Below are 21,912 nucleotides of genomic sequence, written 5' to 3' on the forward strand. Positions count from 1 at the left end.
TCACTTTTTTTACAGGAACGGCCCAAAACGATCTCCAAACACATGGATGTGTGGCTTCCTGATCATGTGATCTGTGACGTATGCGGATGAAGATCGGCTTCAGGGCTGAGATGTTTGTTCTCAGCGCGGGGGCTCGTTCCGATGCTCAAACAGTAAAAAAATGCAAATGACAACTTCAGTCGTCAATGACAGTGAATGAGTTAATAATGCCCCCCTCTCATTGTATTGACGGATAGAAAATCGGATCAAATCTGAATGACTTTGTTTTTATCCACGCTTCAGTTCTAGGTTAACGATAAACAAACGGTTGCTTATTGCTGACAGAAATTTCAGTTATAATTACATTTTCTGAACATGCACACATATGAACAAACTGTGAACAATAACTTAAATCAAGCTCAGTTAAAATTCAAATATAGCTGTAGTTAATTTATGTTTTTGTTGCTAGTTGTGAATTTTGTAAACCTGCATCATTACTTTAAGGGCTGATTAACAGAAAATGGTGATTAATGCATCAGCTGTATAGAAAGAGTCACCCTAAAGAGACATAAAAAGTAAAATCCCACTCACTGCAGCTTTAGGTGAGAACAGTTCTCAGAGCTACGAAGCAGCTTTTGAAACAACTTTCTCCGTATTTATCTTTAGTCTGATGCTGAAATGCGTACCTATGTTCGTGCTGCCTAATTAGGGTTAGCTTTAGGAATGCTGGTAAACAGTCCCTCCCACATCAACAGTGTGGATTCTTTCCTCCTCTGACCCTTCTGTTACTTTTTTGTTTTTGTTCATTTCATGCATATTTGTCAAACGCATCCAGAATGAGTAAAAAAGCGTCTGATCTCTGACATCAGCGTGTTTAATCTGTCCACAGGGCTCCAGAGATCATCCTTGGCCTGCCGTTCTGCGAGGCCATAGACATGTGGTCGCTGGGTTGTGTGATAGCTGAACTCTTTCTGGGATGGCCCCTCTACCCCGGAGCTTCGGAGTATGATCAGGTAACACATGACGTCTTCCAGGGTGGATTGGGTTGAAGAATATTCACAAATTTATGATTGAATGTGGGTGAAAAGTGATTTTTTTTTGTGGAAATCATCGATGATTTTTGCTGATCTTCTTGTTTATGATAACAAATCCCTCTGATCAGCGTATCCAGTTAGTGCAGCACCTCTGATCCAGACTACGATGCTGTCATGATGCTTTCAATCATCCACAAACAGGCTGGGAAATGTGCAAATCTCAAATCTGACTAATAATCTTAGATCTTGTTTAGCTGCTCTGGCTATTTCCACCCTAAAAGGCTGTAGAGATTAACGTCAGATTGTGTTCTTAAACTTACTAAAGGCAATTGTCATCAGCAGGTGATGAAAGGCCAAAAAAACTTCCTGTTTCTCCTCAGTTAAACTGCAGCATATGTTGGAAATCTCCGTCTCATGTCTCCGTTTGTCTCTTGCAGATCCGGTACATTTCCCAGACGCAGGGTCTTCCGGCAGAGTATCTCCTGAGTGCAGGGACAAAGACCACCAGGTTCTTCAACAGAGATCCAGACTCCACCTATCCTCTCTGGAGACTCAAGGTACCATTAGAAGAACAAAAATTGCTTCATATGATAAACAAAGAAATAAAAGACATGTAAAAAGAAATTATTTAAAACAAAGAAATCTGACAGTTATTAATTACAGTTATTAAGCAGAACATAAAAAAGCATTTTTAAATGATTAAATCACAAAAGGAAGTCAATTATTAGAAATATGGTAACACTTCCTTTTACAGTCCCCTAATTACTAAGTACTTACATGGTAATTACATAGCAAGCTAAAGTGTATTATTGTGTAACTAAGGTGTATAATTGTAAAAAAAAAGTTTATTTATTGTGTAAAGCAGTATTTACTGGGAATGATTAACTCATTCACTGCCAACGACGACTAAAGTCGTCATTTGCATTTTTTTTTTACTGTGTGGGCGTCGGAACGAGCCCCCGCGCTGAGAGAACAAACATCTCAGCTCTGAAGCCAATCTTCATCCGCATATGTCACACGTCACATAATCAGGAAGCAGAAAATCCATGTGTTAGGAGATCGTTTTGGGCCCCTGCTGTAAAAAAAAAAAGAAGTGAGGTGCGAACCAGAAAAGCTTCTGCCGATCACAGTTCGACAACGGATTATGAAAGAACGGATAATGCTTGAAACGTGCGGCTTCTTCCTGATGTAAGAGGTGAGTCTCCGCTTTGTTTTGGTAGTTTTGGCTTCGACATCATCCTAGCGCGCAACGTTCTGTCGCTCTTAAAAAAACTGTAAAAACGGTGAGAAACGCTGGCAGCGAAGGGCTTTAGCGATCAGGAAACTTCTGGCAGTGAATGAGTTAATAAAATAAAAACTAGAATTGAACCTGTGTTACATGGTAATAATTGTTTAAGAACTCAGAAACAATAATACACTTTAACTTACTATGTAATTACCATGTAAGTACTTAGTAATTACGGGGCTGTAAAAGGAAGCCGTACCAGAAATTGTAATAAATGCAAAATAGTAAAAGAGTAAAAATGGTTAAAAAAAACATCGGTTCCAGGTTGTTTTTAACCATGTTCTGACGGTTGTTTCTATATGTTAGGCTCTTATTTTGGTACATCTGTGACACATCGAAGGCCAAAATGATGGTTTTATTTTTAAGTGAGAGTCTATTTTAGGCTAAACGGATCTGTGTGAACTCAGAAGTTTAACCATCATTCTCTCCATCAGACTCTCCTTGTGGGCCACTCAATAATAGAGAGTGGTTTGCTGCTCAGACATGTAGCAAACGGATTTTTTAGAGCAACGTGTTTGAAATTCTAAACAGTGTTTTTAAATAAGATCATTTATATTAAAATTCGTGAAATGAACAGGAACCGATTGCAGCTTATTACTGGCGTTCGTGAGAAATAGTAGGCAAAATGTCATATTTGAGCAAATACCATGCACCCTGTTCAGATATAAGTAAACCATCACTTTTGTAAGGTGCTAAAAATCTTGTAAACTTACCTTGAAAGTACTTGAGTTAGATTATTGCAAATATTTAGGAATCCTGTTACTGCGATGCGCTTCAGTCTGCAGGATTTGACTTAATTTTATTACTGTTGATACAACGTTGTAACATACCCCCATGGCTACCAGCTCGGGAATGTTAAATGAACATTTGTTACACAGAACCAGTCCATAATACAAAACAAATATGTACTACTGTGTTAAAATACGGCTAATAAAGTCATTGTTCTGGCTTTCCTTTGCACTCTAAGCATAAACGCGGCCGTGTTGACGCACGGTGCTGCATCTCGTCCAAAGATTGTTTTGCATCTGGTTTGTTAAAAATCAAGACCTCCTGAAGATGTTTTTCTCCTCCCTCTTTGAAGAGTGACTGCTCAGCTTTAATTTGACCTTGCCATGTGTTTCTGCGAAAGCTGCAGCTGCGTCACGTTGCTGACTGTAATTAAAGATACTTTGTGTTAAGTCAGGAGATCTCCACAGTCAGGTCAGCAGAGAGATGTTTAGTGTAAATCTGCATCTGTTGAAACACAGTAGTGACATGTTTATACTGTGTGTGTGTGTGTGTGTGTGTGTGTGTGCGTGCGTGCGTGTGTGTGTGTGCGCGTGTGTGTGTGCGTGTGTGTGTGTGTGTGTGTGTAGGTGCATGGATGTAAAGCTGCTGTATGGTCGATGTATTGTAGTAGTGTTTGTAAAATATAGAGTGTAACTCCACATACAGCCCCCCCCCCCGTTGTTCTGACTTTTAGAAAAGTGTGTGTGTGCATGCGTGTGCATGTGTGTGTGTGTGTGTGTGTTACCCCAGGGTTGCTCAGAGGGGAAGACGAGGTCTGCGGCGTATCAACAGCAAGAGGCTGTAATGAGCCAAATGTAAATAGTGTATTTCCAAAGGGGAAGTCTGATGGTATTTCAGTGGAACATCTGCTTCTTGTCTCCTGCAGACTGCAGAGGACCACGAGGGTGAAACGGGGATCAAGTCCAAGGAGGCTCGCAAGTACATCTTCAACTGTTTGGATGATATGGCACAGGTATGCCGTTTCAGAATCGCACAAATGGAACAAAAGATGTATTATTAGCTTTTTGCTCCGCCCATTTGTTCTTCTTCTATCACGTCCACTCGACTTATGAGTAAAGAAACCTCTTTGATGGTTTATGTTCGGGTCTAGGGCCAGTTTTATCCATCACATCCTGAGAATGATCTATCAAATATGTGAAATCCTTTTAAATATTTATCCTGCCAACGTCTGACCTCCAGCTGCAGCCATACGTAGATTTTTACCAAGTGAAATGAAAGCAGCTGTTCTCTGAATCCCTTCGCTCAACCCTGCTGCTATTCATTTTGCTTTACTGCTACTTAATAACTTACAGACATTTGAAGCGAGCGTGCGTTTGGTTAACAGGTTTGATTTGTAGTTTGCTGTCGTGTTTGAGCTGTGGGGAGTGCTGCGGCTTTGTTTCGTCTTGGTACATCTGCGTTTCGTGTCAGCGTGTAATGGGTAAGCCCACTTAATATAAAATACTCCCAAACTTTTATATTTCTCACACAAATTTGAACCAAATACCAAAAATTACAGAATATCATCTTATGTACAGAATTCCATTATTATTAATATTATTATTATTGTTGTTGTTGTTGTTGTTGTTGTTGTTGTTGTTGTTGTTATTATTATTATTATTATTATTATTAATAATACATTCGTTTATTTACAAAATATACTTTTTATGTTAGCAAGCTATTGAAGAATTGTACCTAAAAAAAGTGGCAGGTGAGTGCATCTATAAATAGTTCTCATTAAAACTCAACTTTATTTATAAAGGATAGTTAGGACAACAAGGTTTATCAAAGTGCTGCCGCCATAAACCCACGACCTAAACCGTTAAATGTATTAAAACATGAATATAAATAAAGGAACACAGTAGATTAAACAGCAACCCAATTAAATGCATTTAACCCTTTGTGCACTATTGTTACAAATTCACATCCAACCCCTTCCAGCCTCAAACCATCTTGAAGTAAATGTATTAGGATTAGCACCTTCATCAAAACGCGCAAGTTGTCCTATACACATCTACTGCCCTCTAGTGTTGCATCTGCAGGTGGCAAGGGTAAGTTTAATTAATTTTCATTAATATTATATAATTACGTATTAAAATAAAAAGAATATCATAGCTATTTTACTAAAAGGACTTCGGTTTCTTAATATTTCCTTTATTTTCTTCGAATATGAGATTCCACTAAAGATGCAAAATTCAAAGAAAATAAACTTGTCTTTAGCTGTTTTTGAGCCTTCAAATGGGGGGGGGGGGGGGGGGGGGACACCGCTCCTCTATTAAAGCTGTTATGGCAAATTTGGAAAACAAATTAGCCTAAAACATTTTTGCCATGCCTCTTAACAACATTAAATAATGATTTAAAAAGTAATTATTAAATCTAAAAACCTTCCCCAGTAACACTTTTGGGGCTGAAAACAAAAATTGGACCATCCAGTTGTCAGTCTCGCCGAACACCAGCACTTCCCTGTGTCTTCCACTCATAACACGCTCACGTATTAAGCAACAGAACACCTCTGGTGTGAGAAGCTCTCCACTCAATAATATCAGAGAAGGAGAATCAGTCAGCTGCTACCACTTAATAGCCTGTATTTGTATAGCACCTTCTTAGGGTACTTTAACCCCCCAAGGTGCTTCACAATGCAATCTGTCATCCAACCTTTCACACTCTGGTGAGGATGAGCTACGATGCAGCCACAGCTGCCTTGGGGAGCACTGACAGAGGCCAGGCCTGTCGAACACCGGCGCCACCAGTCCCCCCAACCACAGCAGGCAAGGTGGGTTAAGTGTCTTGCTCAAGGACACAACAGCATCATTCTCTAGTCAGAGCCATGATCGAACCTGCAACCTTCCAGTTACTGGACAACCCGCTCTACCTCCTGAGCTACCGCTGTCCCAGACTACAAACTACTTGAGTCCCAAAAAGAAGAACACCATTTGAAGTCACAGACAACAAAAGACATTTGGACATAGAAATCGGCAACACGTGTTTAGCAGTGTTGGGAGTAACGCCGTTTAAGTATAACGGCGTTTCTAACGGCGTTCTTTTATAGGTAACGGAATAATCTAATTAATTACTTTTCCCGCCGTTGCAACGCCGTTACCGTTACTGGGGACGGAACGTTGTGCGTTACTATGTGCTTGTCGAACGTTGAGCAGCAGCGTGAGGCTTTCTGACCGGCACACTTCAGCTGCAGCCAGGGAGAGAGGTGTCGGTAACGCGCTTACAAACACGATGATGATTGGCCGGGTGGGCGTAGACCCTCACGGTCTCAGTCGCTGCATTCTGTAGACCCAACGGGAATAACTCCGTTTAAAATAACCGCGTTAACAAAAAATATTTCTTTCTGTAACAAGCAAACTAATTAATTACGTCTTCTTGTATCAAAACGTCGTTCCTGTTACTGATAAGGAAATGCGTGCAGCAGCGAATCTGCAGGTCTGCAGCCGTGCCCTTAGCATGACAGCGGGACGTCCCGAAGGTCCGCTCACCTGTTCACCGCTCAGACGTCCTGATCTTCTACCTTCCTAGATCATCCAGCTGTAACCTGTTTCTGATCATGTCTTTAGTCCCGCTGTAACACTGATGCATCAGTCTCAAACGTCATGGAGCTCAGGTGTTATTAGAACTACCTGTGTGTGTTTACCACCCAGCTTCAGCTCTTCTGTGGTTGGGTCTGACCCAAGTTAGTACATTTAAGTCCTCCATCAGGCTTGTGCCTCTTCTAGTGTCATTTTAAAGGATTTTATTTATTTATTTAACCGTTACTAGATTAGCAGCAACAGAAATGCACCTAAAAACACACAATTATGTGAAGCTGGAAAAATTAGAATGCTGTGCAAAATTACATTTATTTCTGTAATTTAACTAGACTGAGAGACCATTTAAAGGCTCGGGAACCTTTACAGGTGTTTCTTTTTGCAATTTTAAATTTGAGCTGATTGGGTTTTTGTTAAATATCACACAGTGACCTTTTAATAGTCTAGATTAGTGTAATGCTCCTGTTAGTAGTTCCTCCTGTTAAGTGTGTATTTGTTTAAATTATTCAGGTATATATAAAACATTTGGACATACATTTTATTATGTTCCAGTCATTAGTCATTTATATTTTACTATTGTAGTAATTCTTGCATTCTTTAATGAAAAAAGTAACTAAGTAGTTACTTTTGTTGGTAATTAGTTACTTTTATGATCTTGTAACTCAGTTAGTAACTGAGTTACTTTTTTGACAAAGTAATCAGTAACTATAACTAATTACTTTTTTAAAGTAACGTTCCCAACACTGGTGTTTAGCACTATCTTGTTTCCTCTGGCTTCCTTGGGTCTCCGGTTCTGGCAGAAGCGTCTCAGGGAAGATACCCGAGGGGAGGGGTGAGTGTTCCAAACCAAACCTGGAGACAAGCTTCCTGTCACTGTTGGACAGACTTGATGTTAGTTTAGGAATGTTCCCAAACTGCTTCAGCTCGTTGTCACAGAGCTAATCTGTCTGTCAACTGCTAAGTGTCAGTCAAAAATAACTCCTTGATTCCCAGCATGAGGTTAGAGGGTGAATGATTAAGCTATTAATAATATGCTAGATTTAGAGAGGTGTTTGCAGGACTGGAAATAATCCTTCCAGACTCACTATCATTTTACTTAAGGCAGCTTAAATCCATCCAGCATCTCACTTCGTTAATGCGGTTGGAGACTGACACAATGGGTGTAAGGCTCTCAGGACTCACGGCCACATATGGCTGTGTCACCTGGATAACGAGAATTTTTTTCTTATATTTGTGGGAAATGTGACCCAGGGAAAGAACGCGTGGTGTAAAAAAAAGTTGGTACCCAAGATGGATCCTTGGGGGACACCATAACTAACATAGGCTGAAGAAAATGCTTTCCATTTTGCCCTGAAGCCCAAATGAAATTTGTTCCATAAGAGTGTTGTTATTACAAAGACAGAAGCAACGTGTTGCTTTTCTTGTCATCATCTTTTAGGACAAATATGACAGTGACGGATATTAAATGTTGTTTTGTTCAGCTCCACTCCCTTCTGCTGGTAGATGCCGCTAACTTTTCAAAACTCTGTCTTTTGTCTCGTGACTGAGCTCCTGATTGAAGCTTGCCAATAGAAAAGTTTTAGGCAAGTGGATTCCCATTTTTTCTAGATGGTCATCCTTATTAGAAACAAACAGCAGCCGCTGTTAGCCCTCCATGTGGGCACGCACACACATGTAGCTACTTAAATTATGGGAGACAATTACGGTTGTTTAGGAGTGCCCAGGGCTGCTGTTAGGCAAGTCTGGAGAAGCGTGGTCAACTGGGACAAGATGGTATCACTTCCTGGGATTGTTGAGTCCACAGTTACAGCGCACACACTCACACACACACACACACGAGACGAGCAGCCTAATGAAGCTAACCTGCTGTGGTATGATATCCCCATGGGTCATCTATACCTCCCATGCTTCAAGCTGTGTGTCCTTGCAGCCATTTTACTACAAAAACACAGGAGGCTTAATGTTCGAGAAAGACTCCCAGTCTTTGCCCCGCTATCACCATCCTGACCGGATAAGCAAGTCAGCATTGTGGACATCTGTCTCTGCGTGCATAATGGATGATATAGCTGAAGGCCCTGCAACACAGAGGGGATGGGTGCCAGGAAGAGATAATGAACCCCTCTTTCAGTCGCGGGAAACGTGCGGAGGCTTTAGTCACGAGGATACCTAATTTGAGTAAATCAGACACCAACTTACAGTAAATGCAGAGCCGTGCGAGGGGCGAGATGTAGATGGACGGGGCCGGAACCGCTCGAAAGTGGATTCACTTTGATCTGCAGTTCTTTAGCATCTCCTCTGACAAGAGAGAAGTGTGAAGAGCAGAAAGAAGCGTGAAGGACTGGAAGGAGGAACTACTTGGTTTTCACTTTTATTACATGAAAATGCACCTTTTATTTTTTTAACCCTTTCTCTTCTACTCAAAAGAAAAAAAAAGCAACTGAATCTCAGAAAGGCAATGAGCGATGAAACGTAGCTTTGAATCCTGCAGGTCGTTCTCTTCCTGCGGCACAGCCTGATCCGTCCAACTTCTTGACATTTTCCACTTCGGCCTTTCCTGCAGAATGACACGTTTATGCTCCTCAAAGCACACAGTGTTATTTAAACTCCCCTTCCGGTGCTCTCCAGTAACCTAAGCGCTTTTTATTGAACCAAAATGCAGATATGTAGAAACAGTTTATCAGTTTTTAGGAGAATTATTCATTACGTTGAATCTTTTTTTTGCATTAACTGTGTACATTTCCCCAAAGTCATCTCCCAGCAGAGAATAGCATGATTATTTCTCACCTCTTTCTGCAGATTACTCCTTTTATCAAAGCCAGTGGAGATGGCTAGCGAAGAGGGACGGGCGCAGAGGCTGAATAGCCTGCATGTAGATAAAAGATTGAATCAGATTTTCCATGTTGACTGGCAGCACATCTGATAGACCCTGGAGCAGGCCTACAGATAAGCGTGTCATTATGAAAAACAGGCCTGCTTCGCTCACCACAGCAGTCACAATAAACCAGGCTGCCTGTCTCCTGCCACATTGTCCGTCCTCGCTCCGCCTGACAGTCGGTTCGCTCGCAGACCGGCTATACAGCGACCTTGTCCCTCTTTCTTCGTTCCTCTCCAGACGCTAAAAGTAGCGCTAACATCATACGTAATTATTGCCTCATAACAAATCGATCCTCTGCTAGCAGCGTTAAAGCAGAAGTCTGTTCATTTGCCCAGTATTTATCCACAGCCTAAGCCACAGTGTTTATTACAGTTTGAAGTGACGTTCCAAGGCAGCTTCCCAAAATTCCCAAAACAGAACATGTTTGTTAATGTCAGCTGGTTTTCCCAGTACAAAACGGTGTTCTGTGTGTGTGTGTGTGTGTGTGTGAAGGGGATTTTTCTACAGACCGGCCAGTGGCAGTGTTTGTTGACTTCATGGATTTTGTTTGTTTTCACATCTCAGGAATAGATAAAAATCTCCGAGAAGGCGCCAGCGCATATTTGAAGCCGTGCTATGAATACCAGTGCAAATGTTTATAATGCCACTTAGGTGCAAGGTTATCGCCGGGCTCTGTGGCACTCTCACTAACTCACGAGGCCTTGCGTTCCGTTCACGAGCACACAGAGATGTAGAGGGGATTTCCAGGATCGCCAAAAATCCCTGAGCTCAGGTGTTTGCTTTCTGCCTTCAGGTGAACATGACGTCAGACCTGGAAGGGAGCGACATGCTGGCGGAGAAGGCAGACAGGAGGGAGTTCATCGACCTGTTAACCAAGATGCTGACCATTGATGCCGACAAGAGGATCACCCCCATCGAAACGCTTAACCACCCCTTCGTTACCATGTCACATCTCCTTGATTTCCCACACAGCACACAGTACGTGCTCATTTCTTTACTGCAGCGAGAGGAACAAATACAGCAGCAGGCTGGTGCGGGCACTGAGTCGGTCTGTTGTGTTGAGAAAGGAGCTAAGCCGGAAGATGAAGGGATAAAACGACATTCCAATCCTCTTTTTTTTTTTGGCTATGAGCTTTGGGTAATGACCAAAAGAATAAGATCACTAATACAGGTGACCAAAACGGAGGTAGGGTGAGAAGCTCAGACATCCAGGATGCAGTTAGAGCCGCTATTCCTCAGCTTTAGCTGTGATGGTTTAGAGGTGTTTTGGGCCAACCTTGGACCCGGAGGAGGGATTATATCTTTAGGCTGGCCTGGAAATGCTTGGGATCTCATTGAAGGAGCTGGCAGAGGAGCCCACGGAGAGAATAGTCAGCACCTGTGACCCGGGCCCAAATGAGTGGAGGAAGAGGACAAGATAGGATTAAGATGAAAAGGAAATAAAAAAATAAACACAGAGAAATGCAAAATCTTGATCAAACTGTCTCCCGATTTTTCTGTCTACGCAGCGTAAAGTCATGCTTCCAAAACATGGAGATCTGTAAACGGCGTGTCAACATGTATGACACAGTCAACCAGAGCAAAACGCCCTTTATCACCCACGTGGCCCCCAGCACCTCCACCAATCTCACCATGACCTTCAACAACCAGCTGAACACTGTGCACAGCCAGGTAAGAGAGAAAAACAGACAGCTCATCATCTATCTGGGTCTCTGGAGTCAAACGCTGATCCAGATCTTCGATGCGGTCAGATGGAAGCATGTAAACACGTTTAGTTGAGGTTCATTGTTTTTTCCATGATGGCATTTGATGCCGTTATTATGGGAGTTTGTAAGAGCGAAGAGGGCTGAATAATCAAAACTAACAATGGTGCATTCAGTTTAAACAGCTTAACAGCCACTGAGTTGCAGTTTGTGTCCTTGTTTTATTTTTGTCTGTTCCTTTTTCCTGTTTGCACATTTTCAAGCTTACCGCCTTCTTCTCTGCCTTGGTGCATAGATATCCGTCTGCCTGAATGTCTGTCTGTGCCCCAGGTCCTGTGGGATTGTCACAAAGTGCTGATCACACACATGACAAGCCCCACTTCCTGCTTGCCTAGCATCCCTGGGCTTTCAGGCCTCAAGATTCCCCCTTTTTCCAGGCTTCCTTTCTTTTCCTTTTCCTCTTACTCCTATCCTGTCTCCTCTACCTTTTCCCCCATTTCTGTGGTTTTTTGAGCCTGTGGTGATTTACCCCTTTGTTCCCTTTACCGTGTGTGAGTCGAAACGGTTGACTTTTTGGGCTTCTGCCGGTGTCGGTACAGGATTGGCTCGGGGTCCTTCGACTGCCGATGACGTCACATTCCTGCAAATCTACTCGGCTTTCACACATACGTTTTGGAAAGACATCAGCAGTTTTGTTAATAAATTGTTGTTTGTTGACACCTAAATGTTTTCTTTATGATTGTAATTTGTTAATAAAACACCATATTATCTTTGTTTTGTAAAGAATGAGAAACTGCATAAAACCAACATCGGACTGACAAAAAATAGAACAGTTCTTATATGTGAAGCCACATCTGTTTGTATTCATGTGGAGTTCGTCTGTATAATTCCTTAGTTGTTATCTAAATACGTTCTTTGACTCAACATATTGCTTGGTGTCTTTCAATAAAGTTCTTATATTTTATTTTGCCCCATTTCATCAACATCAAGAGCTTTTGAGGGTCACCATTTATCATTTGCTTATATTTTACATTTCCTTTAGAAATTCAAACATATTTTCTCCAAAAAGTGTTGATTTTTGGACTAGAACCACCAAGACTATGACCGCAAATTTGTTCTGACCAATCAAAATCATAACGTGATAACGTCACTTCCGTAAGCTTCATGTTCAGCCAATCACCTACTCTGACGTCATCGACAGTCGAAGGACCCCGAGCCGATCCTGCACCGACACCGGAATCACCGAGCGTCTGGTCGCGAGGTTTTCCAGCTCTCTCCAGCCGTCCCTCTCTTCAGTAAACAGGGTTCTCTATCAGCGGCTGTATTGAGTGAGCTCAAACTGCGTGGCAAGCGACGAAAAAAATAAATAAATAAAACATAATCTTTGTGTGAATTAAATGGATTAACATTCCCCCAGCTTGTCTTCTTTTCCGCGGCTCATTCTCGGGGCATATAGACAGCCTTGACTTAGTGATTGATTCAGCTCGACTCATTTGCAAGAGGCTGGTGTTTTGCAGCTCTTGCGCTTGTTTCTGATGAATACCACAAAGCTATATTGATTGTTTTTCTCCCCTATTGTTCATCAAACTCAATAAAGAGGGCAGATGAAAAATGAAAGGACTATCGTTTTATTAACCTCCCTTTTCTTCTGCAAACGCCTAATAAAGGAGGCTAAAATTAGACTTCAGCGTCACATAAGGGCTGAAAAACAATGTCTGTTAAAAGCTTTTGTCTCCGATGTTCCCAGGTGGATGTGAGAACTCCACATTCCTTTTTAATAGTCAAGACATGTTGACGTTACCAAAGCGTACATAATTATATGAGAAATGTCAGCTTTATATCGCAGTGGTGGCGTGAAACTGTGACATTCACATTTAAACCATCTTCCACGATGATGTCAGAACTTTCACCGATTACGTAAAACTGGGTAAAAAAGGTATTCACTCTTCTGTTTCATCTATATTTGCAGAAATGTGTAAAATCTATAAATTCATGTTAATTGTGTTAATTCTAGACATGCATTCCCAGCAGCACGTTCTAAAACAAAAGCACTTTAATGCCAGTAAACAGCAAATAATCCATCTAAATGTAGTCACTGATGGCTTTTTTTTTTTTCATTCCATTTCTGGGATTGATTGCATTTCTTTTCACATTCTTGTTCTCCCTCTAATTTAATAAATCAGCTGTCTGCATATCTTAAAGCCTGTTCAAATGATTTTCCCAGTTTTCTCATTTTACCGTTGGCTTTCATCATTCCCGTCTCTACCTACCATCTCTCAGTTTCATGGTTTTTTTTTTGTTCCTTTATTTCTGCACAACTTCTCTTAAAATCAGAAAATGTTCTCCGACTCATCTCATTCACGCTGCTGCTTTCATCAAAGCATGTCCTCTTTCCTGCCATTCCCATAAGCGCCTCCATCCTCATGGTTTTTATTTCACTCCCGCCGTTCCTTTAGGCCACCAGCCTGGCTCCCTCCTCCACCAGCAATGCCACCCTTTCCTTTGCAAGTCCTGACGTCTCCATACTAAACTACCAATCTACACTCTACCAGCCCTCCGCTGCCTCCATGGCAGCTGTGGCCCAGAGAAGCATGCCGCTGCAGCCGGGCGCTCCGCAGCTCTGCGCCGCCCGACCCGACCCCTTCCAGCAGGCGCTCATAGTCTGCCCACCAGGTTTCCAAGGTAAAAAGCTTTACTGGCTCTGACATTTGACCATTTGCCAGATCTTTTTGCAGTAATTTAATAAAACCTGCACCATTGCTGCGGTCTTCTGCTGCGGTCATTTGATGACGACCTCTGTTTACTTACGCCCAGGGCTGCAGGCGTCACCTTCCAAGCACACCGGTTACTCTGTGCGGATGGAGAATGCCGTTCCCATAGTGACGCAGGCTCCCGGTGCCCAGCCCCTGCAGATTCAACCTGGCCTCCTTACACAGGTAGGAACAAACTCAGGTGTCACAAAAGGTGAACGGATAAAGCCGTTTTGATCTTAAAAAGTAACAGGGTTGCTCAAGAATCCTTCTGACCTTTGAACTGCTCACATTCAAACAAAGCTCTCTCTTCCTTTGAAAGCCTTCTCTAAGAATAGTGTCTATCGATGGAAGGTGAACGTCTCTCAGGGATGCTGCCCCTGCTGGCAGCAGTTTTTTTTTTCCTGAGTGCATTCGGGCAAGCTTTCCTGTGCTTTAGTATCCCCCCCCCCCCCATTTACCTTACCTGTCCTGAGCACAGAAGCTGCCACGGTCTGATGCACTCAAAGGCAGGAGGAGTCGCTCATACAGAGAAGGCCTTGAACGCAGCCTGCTCAGTGGGTCTGGAGTTTTACTTGCTGATACAGAGAGTGACTGTGCACCCCCCCCCCCCCCCACACACACACACACACACACATCTGCACACATGCCCCAACTGCCGACAACTTCCACCGCCACACTATATCTTCCTCCCTATGGAAATTTCCATGACGGATTTAAATGTCCCAGAGAATCCGGGGAGTTTGAAGTGATCCCTTATCTCCAGTTAATCATCCGGTAGGCAGGCATGGAGGCAGCTTCTGTGTGTGTCTGTGCATATGTCTGTGTTTCTATGGTGGGTTAATCTGTCAGACACCAAATGGTGATGAGCTCCACGGCTGCTTCCAAGTCAGGCGCTCCAGATTACAGGCCTCGGAGGATCTCCCGCGGTCAGGGGAGGCTTGGACCGCAGAAATCACAACACGACACAAAACTTTGCGTTCAGCTGAATCAAATAAGTACAAAAGTACAAAATGAGGAAAATTTAAGTTGAATTAATTATGCAACAGTCATGCATTTTGGCCCTGCCGTGCAGGTGTTCGCTGTCGCCTCTGTCTGCACACACGTTAAACAAAGACCGGCTGTGGTTAACATCAGCAGATGGTTTATACAGGCCAGTGAACAGCACACCTAATAACTGGGTGTGTGGTGTGTGTTTTTCTCTGTTTATTCCTCTACTGTGGGAGGTCTCACGGGCATGATGGAGCTGTGCTTGCCTTTTGGTTGCATTCTCCCCAACCTTTGACCTCATCCTCTCTCTGCACACTGTCAGCCATGGACTCATTTTGCCCGCTTTGCACCGATCGAAGGTTAGCCCCTAGGGCCCGGCTGTACAGAACAGGATGGCCCAGTGAGCGGGGAGCCAAGCTGGGAGGCAAAGGAACCAGTGGGACCTTTATCTGGAGCAGGAATGCAGAAAATGTGGAAACAATTGAGGAGTGAGAGCAGGGGCTTCGAAAGCCCTAAGGTGACCGAGGGGTTTTCACCCAGGCGCTGTAGGTCGAGGTGGGAGGCAGTGAGCTGCTGATAGTGATGGTGGGCTCTGAGAAGAAAACAACCTCTTAACTGGGTTACCACTTCAGGGCAAGACAAGCCGGTTACACAACCCAGACGGCTGGTGAGAAAGTCATGTAGAGTGGCAGGAATGAAGATAGAGCCAGGAGGAGGAGGAGGAGGATGGATGTATTAGTCTCTTAATGGTGTGTTGATAAAAGCCCCTGGATGTGGTCTCAGATGTAAAGACCATCTTTAGCTGCAGCGTGTTCCATTAGGGACGCCAGTCATCATTGCAGGGACAAAGCAGTCATGTTACACCACAGACGACCCACCCCCTGCAGCTCTGGACTTTTCCACCACAAGCCACACGACCCAAGCAGGAAAAAAAAGACTGTGTGGGAAAGCAACGGAGAAAGGACAGGGAAACTCGGAAGGATGCATAAAAACAAAGCTGACAGTAAGAAGATAAATAAGTAGCTTCATGCACGGATGAGTTTATTCTGCTCCTCTGTTGTCCGTGTCTCTGGTTTAAACGTGAGTGTGCCGCAGCGCATAGTGATGGTGTTGTAAACAGATGCGCAAACGGTATTAAAGGAACAATTCATTAGTCCGGACATTAAAGTGCTAATCAATAGAACTGCATTAAACTATTAGGGCCACACACACACACACACACACACACACACACACACACACACACACACACACACACACACACACACACACACACACACACACACACACACACACACACACTCCCTGTGGCACATCTCAGGGCATGTTACACCATCTAGTCCTTTTATTCAGCATCACAAATACAATGTTGCCTCTTTCAGAGCAACATGAATAGATCTAGGATTTTAATTAGGTTGATTTGACACAAGTCAAAGATGTAGTCTCACACACACACACACACACACACACACACACACACATGCACGCAGGCACACACAAAAAAGGTGTTGTAACATCAAATCCAGGCCGTCTCTCTTCTCCTGACAGATGTCTCCTTGAAACAGGTATGATATTTTTGGCTAGGTTTACTCCCTCGCCTACAAATGGGCTAGACTCAACCAGCTCCCTTTGTTCACAGTTTCATATCATTTGAAAGGAAACGTCGCAGCCTCTTTCACACTTTTTGAATGCTTTATTTCATGGCAGCTTTGTGTTTTTCCGCGTCTGCTGCTGCTGACCTTTAAATGTCTGTTTATCGCCGACCCTGTGCCCCCTCCTCAGCAGGCCTGGCCCAGCGGCACCCAGCAGATCCTGCTGCCTCCAGCGTGGCAGCAGCTCACCCACACCTCAGTCCAACACGCCACTGTCATCCCTGATTCCATGAGCGGCACACAGACTCTCGCCAACTGGAGGTAAGCAACAGGACTTTCACAAATGCCATTGACTCTCATAAGTTCTGATTTGTTTAAACAACTTATTCATCATTCAGAGCAAATAAAGGCTGGTGCTCAAATAGGAACCATTTTGCCCCCGTGAGTTGGGTTAGATGTCTACGTGGAGACGTCACAAAGCCTCTGGCCTGTCACTTAATTAACTTGATAAATAAACAGATAGATGGGACAGGATATGTGCAGGGACTTAAGGGGATGCAGGTATATACAGTAATCTGTACAAATGGAGGACTACTGGGGGCCGTGTATTCAGAGCTGTCCGTCTCTGACGAGACAGTCTCTCCCTCCCTTCCTGTCCAGTGGCAGCTCTGTAGTCCTCAGAGAGAACGCTGGGAAAGTGTCGCACTTCCTCTGCAGAGCTATCGCTCCGCAGCTGCTGGTGTCAGCTCCTCTGCCCTCCCTCTTTGCTCTCTTCTCATTTTCGTCTTCATTCAGTCTTTGCTGCCACCCACCGTCCACCACAGGAAATACTTCTTTATTTATCCAGCCAGCGTTACTGACTCTTCTCAGTGCAGTAGTATTTCTTTTTTCCACTTTGCATTGACAGTTTTACTGCGGTTGAATCGTCAGAACCAAAACTGTGTTTTATTTCAGGAATTCCCACCCCCACGGAAGCCATTATAATCCCATTATGCAGCAGCCGGCCTTATTGACTGGCCACGTCACTCTCCCGACGAACCAGACCCTCAATGTGGGAGTGGCGCATGTCATGAGGCAGCCGTCAACCAATAGCAGCTCATCTTCCAAAAAGAGCAAACAGCACCAGATGGCCGCCAGGTAATGAAACACCCACAAACCTTCACTCTGGCTGGTAAAAACCACCAGCAGCAGGAATTTGTCTTCATTCTAAAGTCCTTGATCCTCCTTGTCAATATCATTAGTCTTGTAAACTCATCCGCATTCATCTCTGTGTTTCTGGAAGGAACGTATCGGCCTACGAGGTGTCGTCCTCCCAGGTTGTGCTGTCGCCGCAGCGCTCCAAGCGAGTGAAGGAGAACACTCCCCCTCGCTGCGCCGTGCTGCAAAACGGCTCGGCGTCCAACTGCCCGCCCACGCAGGGGTTTGCCCATGGAGGGTGGGGGGCTAATGAAGCGGAGCAGGCTTCCAGCACCACTCGCGACCATCAGCATCAGCACCACGTCCCCAGACAGACCATCATCATCCCTGACACACCCAGCCCCGCTGTCAGCATCATTACCATCAGCAGCGACACGGATGAGGAAGATGAGCACAAACAAAACAACAGGTTAGTTCTGACCTGTAGGAGTTGATGTAGTAGTATGACATGCATCACGAAACTTTCAAGCTTCGACTTAAATAAGCCACATATGAGGATTTGACGATGAAATAATCACAATACGATATTATATGTCTTGATCATGGGGAAGGAAGGTCAGTGTTACGACCTGTTATGGTGAAAGCACATGAGCGTAACACGAAAAGCGTAACGGAGGCATTTGGAGTCAGTCATTCATGCCTTCATTACCTCTCGCCTGGACTACGCAAACGCCCTCGTCGTTGGTGTTCCGGTCTCTGTCCTGAATCGGCTGCAGGTTGTCCAGAACGCTGCTGCCAGGTTCTTGACGGGTACACACCGACGTAGCCACATTACCCCTGTCCTGGAATGTCTTCACTGGCTCCCTGTCTTTTTCAGAGTGCAGTTTAAGTTACTGACTTTTGTTTTTAAAGCACTCAATGACCTGGCACCTCCCTACCTCTCTGCCCTGCTCACTCCATATGTGCCCACGCGCATGTTGAGGTCGGCTGACCTTTTGCTGCTGTACACGCCGCGGATGAGACTCAAATCGCGGGGTGATCGAGCATTTGTGCATGCTGCCCCAAAGCTATGGAACTCATTGCCCATTGGAGTTCGGCAGGCTCCATCTCTGGCGGTTTTTAAATCTCGTTTAAAGACCCACTTTTACACTTTGGCTTTTAGACAGTGACTTGTTTTATTGTATCATTGTTTTAATTGTGTTCTTAGTATTCATCATGGTTTATCTGCCTTTGATTGAGATTTGTATCCTCTGTTTTAGCTCCTTGTAATGGTTGAGTTTTGTTTTAGCCTGTGCAGCACTTTGGGCAGCTCCAATGCTGCATTTTAAACGTGCTATATAAATAAACAATGCTATGCTATGCTATGCTATGCTATGCTATGTGCAAGATGGTAAAACAAACAAAGGATTTAAAACTCCACCAGCAGTAACACCCCCTCCCTTAAAAGAAAGAAAAAATGTTAAAACAGAACCAACACCAATGTCTCTTCTTTCCAACCTTCTGTCCTCCTGTGGGGTTTTTTTCCTCTTTGAGTTATTTTACCACTTTTACCATTCCCTCTAGCTACTCAGGTGAGACACAAACTAATCTCCACCCTGGTCTTCATGTGGGGCTGGGGGAGGCAGATTAAACATGAAATCAGTGGGGAGTAAGACGCCCTAACAATAAACAGACTCATCCTAAAAGAATGAGCCCCTACAGCCTACAGGGAATCCATTTCACTAGTTTTTTTCTTTCTTTCTTAAAACTCTGAAAACAGAGACAAAGATAAAATAACAAACAACCACAAGGACGATGACACAGCTCAGCAAACAGATTCACACCTAAAATCCTTCTGAATTTAACCCGTTTGAAAACACCTGACAAAAAGTGATATGTATGACTTGTCTGGTCTTGCTTGTCATCTATAATCTTCTGCTGCTGGTCCATAACTGGCAACAGCTATTAAACTCACAGAATGGCAGTGAGATTGTTTAAAAAATGGACTGCAGCACCCAAATTTGACCACAGGATGTCATTATTACTTTATGCTTACTTATTGCTCCTTTAATGTTGCTATTCTTATAATCTAACATTTCCAGGTTTGCAGCTTAGTGTTTGTGATGATAATTATTAGCTCACATGTGGTTTTTTACTGCGCTGGATAAGTAAATTGTAGGGATGAGCCGGATACTCGTTTCAGACGAGTATCCGGTACGGATAAAGCATTTTTGACGAGTACGAGCATGAAACGAGTAAAACTCGTAAATATCTGTAATCGTGCTGAAGGAAAATCCTCATTGGGTAACTTACTGTCTTCACGCTCTGTGATTGGCCAGTCAAATAGAGCGCCCGCCCCTCCCTACACACAAAATTCTGCAGCCGGGAGCTCACAGCTCAGTCCGCGTCCGGTCCATCCACACACACACACACACACACACACACACACACACACACACACACACACACACACACACACACACACACACACACACACACACACACACACACACACACACACACACACACACACACACACACACAGACAGTAACGGATCTCTCTGTGCTTGCTTCACTGTTCACGTTTCTTCAGTACTCCCTATGTTTTCTTCAGTCAGCTTCTTTTTAAAGTTACTTTAAAGTTATTTAAAGTTACTTTTTTCGTAACGTACGTGGTGCATTTGACAAGACAGAGCTGAAAACGGCTCGTGCTGCGTCAGTCACTGCCTCCGCTCCGGTCGGGGTTTTTTTCCTCTCTGTCTCTCCTCTTCCTCAGGATCCACTCCCTCTTTCCTATTCACTCTCGCTCTTTCTTTACATTTTTTAATCACAATTGTCTATTTTTTGCTCATTTAAAATATATATTTAATCATTTTCTAAATTCTTTTTTCTATTTTACATGTTTTGTTTTGGTGAAGCGCCTCGTCATTGTTATCTTGAGAGGCGCTATAGAAAATATCTTTTCTTCTCTCTCTCTCTTAATTCATGCACTTAAATATTAATGTTCTGATTTTATTGAAAAACTTGATTTGTAATAGTTCCTTTACTATTGTGATCAAAAACATTTAATCTCAACTCTGAGGCTGCTCTGTAAATAGTTTTCACATAAACAATACACATATCAACTTCTGATCAGACTTAAAATAACGTATTGATGTAAACCACACCCACTTCCGGTTAAACTACACCCACTTCCGGGTTAGGCCACGCCCACTCCGAGTACAGATACAGATAATTTAGATGGTTGAACAGATACAGATAGTGGTGTACTCGCTCATCCCTAGTAAATTGGTATGGTAGTACGTGGTATAATTGTATCATTAAAGGCTACAAAAATAATTTAAAAAAAACGCATGTGACAACATGGTATTGTTTTAAAAGCTAAAGGGGAAAAGCTGCATGATGCATTTTATCTATTTGATCAATATTCAGCATCAGGAGGAATGGCTACTGTCACAGTGAATATAGACTGTTTATTATTGCATTACACTGTTAAATGTACTTTATGTGCAGTAACAGAAATTTCCCAACGGTGGGATGAATAAAACATGACCAGCTTTTTTAAAATGGCTTTAAACGTCTGTACAAACTGATCAAACCTAACTGTCTTCTTCCTGCTCCCGGTTCATGCAGCTCATCTTCTAAGCAGAGAAAGAACGTCATCAGCTGTGTGACGGTCCACGATTCACCAGAGTCAGACTGTTCGAGCAACAACAGCCCCTACTCTATGGACCCGAGATCCCACCACCACCACCACAACAACAACAACAACAGCAACGACACAAAAAACACCATCCTGGACAACTACAACAACGGGAACCCACGCACCATCATCATCCCCCCTCTAAAAACACAGAACAGTGAGGTCTCAAATGAATGTGAGCACTTGATGCCAGGTAAAAAAATGTATGCTGTAAAACCCTTTTCTTACCCATTTCTTACTCAAGTAATAAAAAAATTGTTACATTTATAAAAATAAAAAAGTACATATTGGACAGATAAGAGCTGTCTGTTGTTTCCATCAAATTTTTTAGAAGCTATATTGAAGGCAATTCTTTCTAATTAAGTTCTTTGTTCTCATCAACAGACGGGATGAACCTTCAGAATTCATCATACAAGGTAAAATCCACCAATGGAGTGATATCTGGCAATAATCGCATACCAGGAGGTGTGACTGGAGGTGTTTCCTACCGACCGCAGCGCTCAGGGCCACACCCACTTCAACAGCAGCCTCTCAATCTCAGCCAGGTATGATCAGAATCATCCGATACTGAATCCTGTGAG

At 43.3% G+C, this 21,912-nt stretch overlaps 1 protein-coding gene across 4 annotated transcripts in view; it reads left to right on the forward strand.

Moving 5' to 3' along the window:
• The window catches only part of hipk2 (homeodomain interacting protein kinase 2), a 91,805-nt gene that overhangs the window by 63,272 nt on the left and 6,621 nt on the right, over positions 1 to 21,912 (forward strand). Inside the window, exons 3-14 of one of the 4 annotated variants that reach the window (XM_015964969.3) lie at positions 869 to 992; positions 1,451 to 1,570; positions 3,953 to 4,039; positions 10,271 to 10,455; positions 10,986 to 11,148; positions 13,637 to 13,862; positions 13,995 to 14,116; positions 16,703 to 16,833; positions 17,467 to 17,649; positions 17,795 to 18,118; positions 21,262 to 21,524; positions 21,716 to 21,876. In XM_015964969.3, the coding sequence (XP_015820455.3) occupies positions 869 to 992; positions 1,451 to 1,570; positions 3,953 to 4,039; positions 10,271 to 10,455; positions 10,986 to 11,148; positions 13,637 to 13,862; positions 13,995 to 14,116; positions 16,703 to 16,833; positions 17,467 to 17,649; positions 17,795 to 18,118; positions 21,262 to 21,524; positions 21,716 to 21,876 (2,089 nt within the window). The remainder of the gene's footprint in view (positions 1 to 868; positions 993 to 1,450; positions 1,571 to 3,952; positions 4,040 to 10,270; positions 10,456 to 10,985; positions 11,149 to 13,636; positions 13,863 to 13,994; positions 14,117 to 16,702; positions 16,834 to 17,466; positions 17,650 to 17,794; positions 18,119 to 21,261; positions 21,525 to 21,715; positions 21,877 to 21,912) is intronic. The other 3 variants (XM_015964970.3, XM_015964971.3, XM_054733293.2) reach the window with 3 other exon arrangements.

The sequence above is a fragment of the Nothobranchius furzeri genome, chromosome 4 (assembly GCF_043380555.1).
Source record: "Nothobranchius furzeri strain GRZ-AD chromosome 4, NfurGRZ-RIMD1, whole genome shotgun sequence".
Lineage (NCBI taxonomy): Eukaryota > Metazoa > Chordata > Actinopteri > Cyprinodontiformes > Nothobranchiidae > Nothobranchius > Nothobranchius furzeri.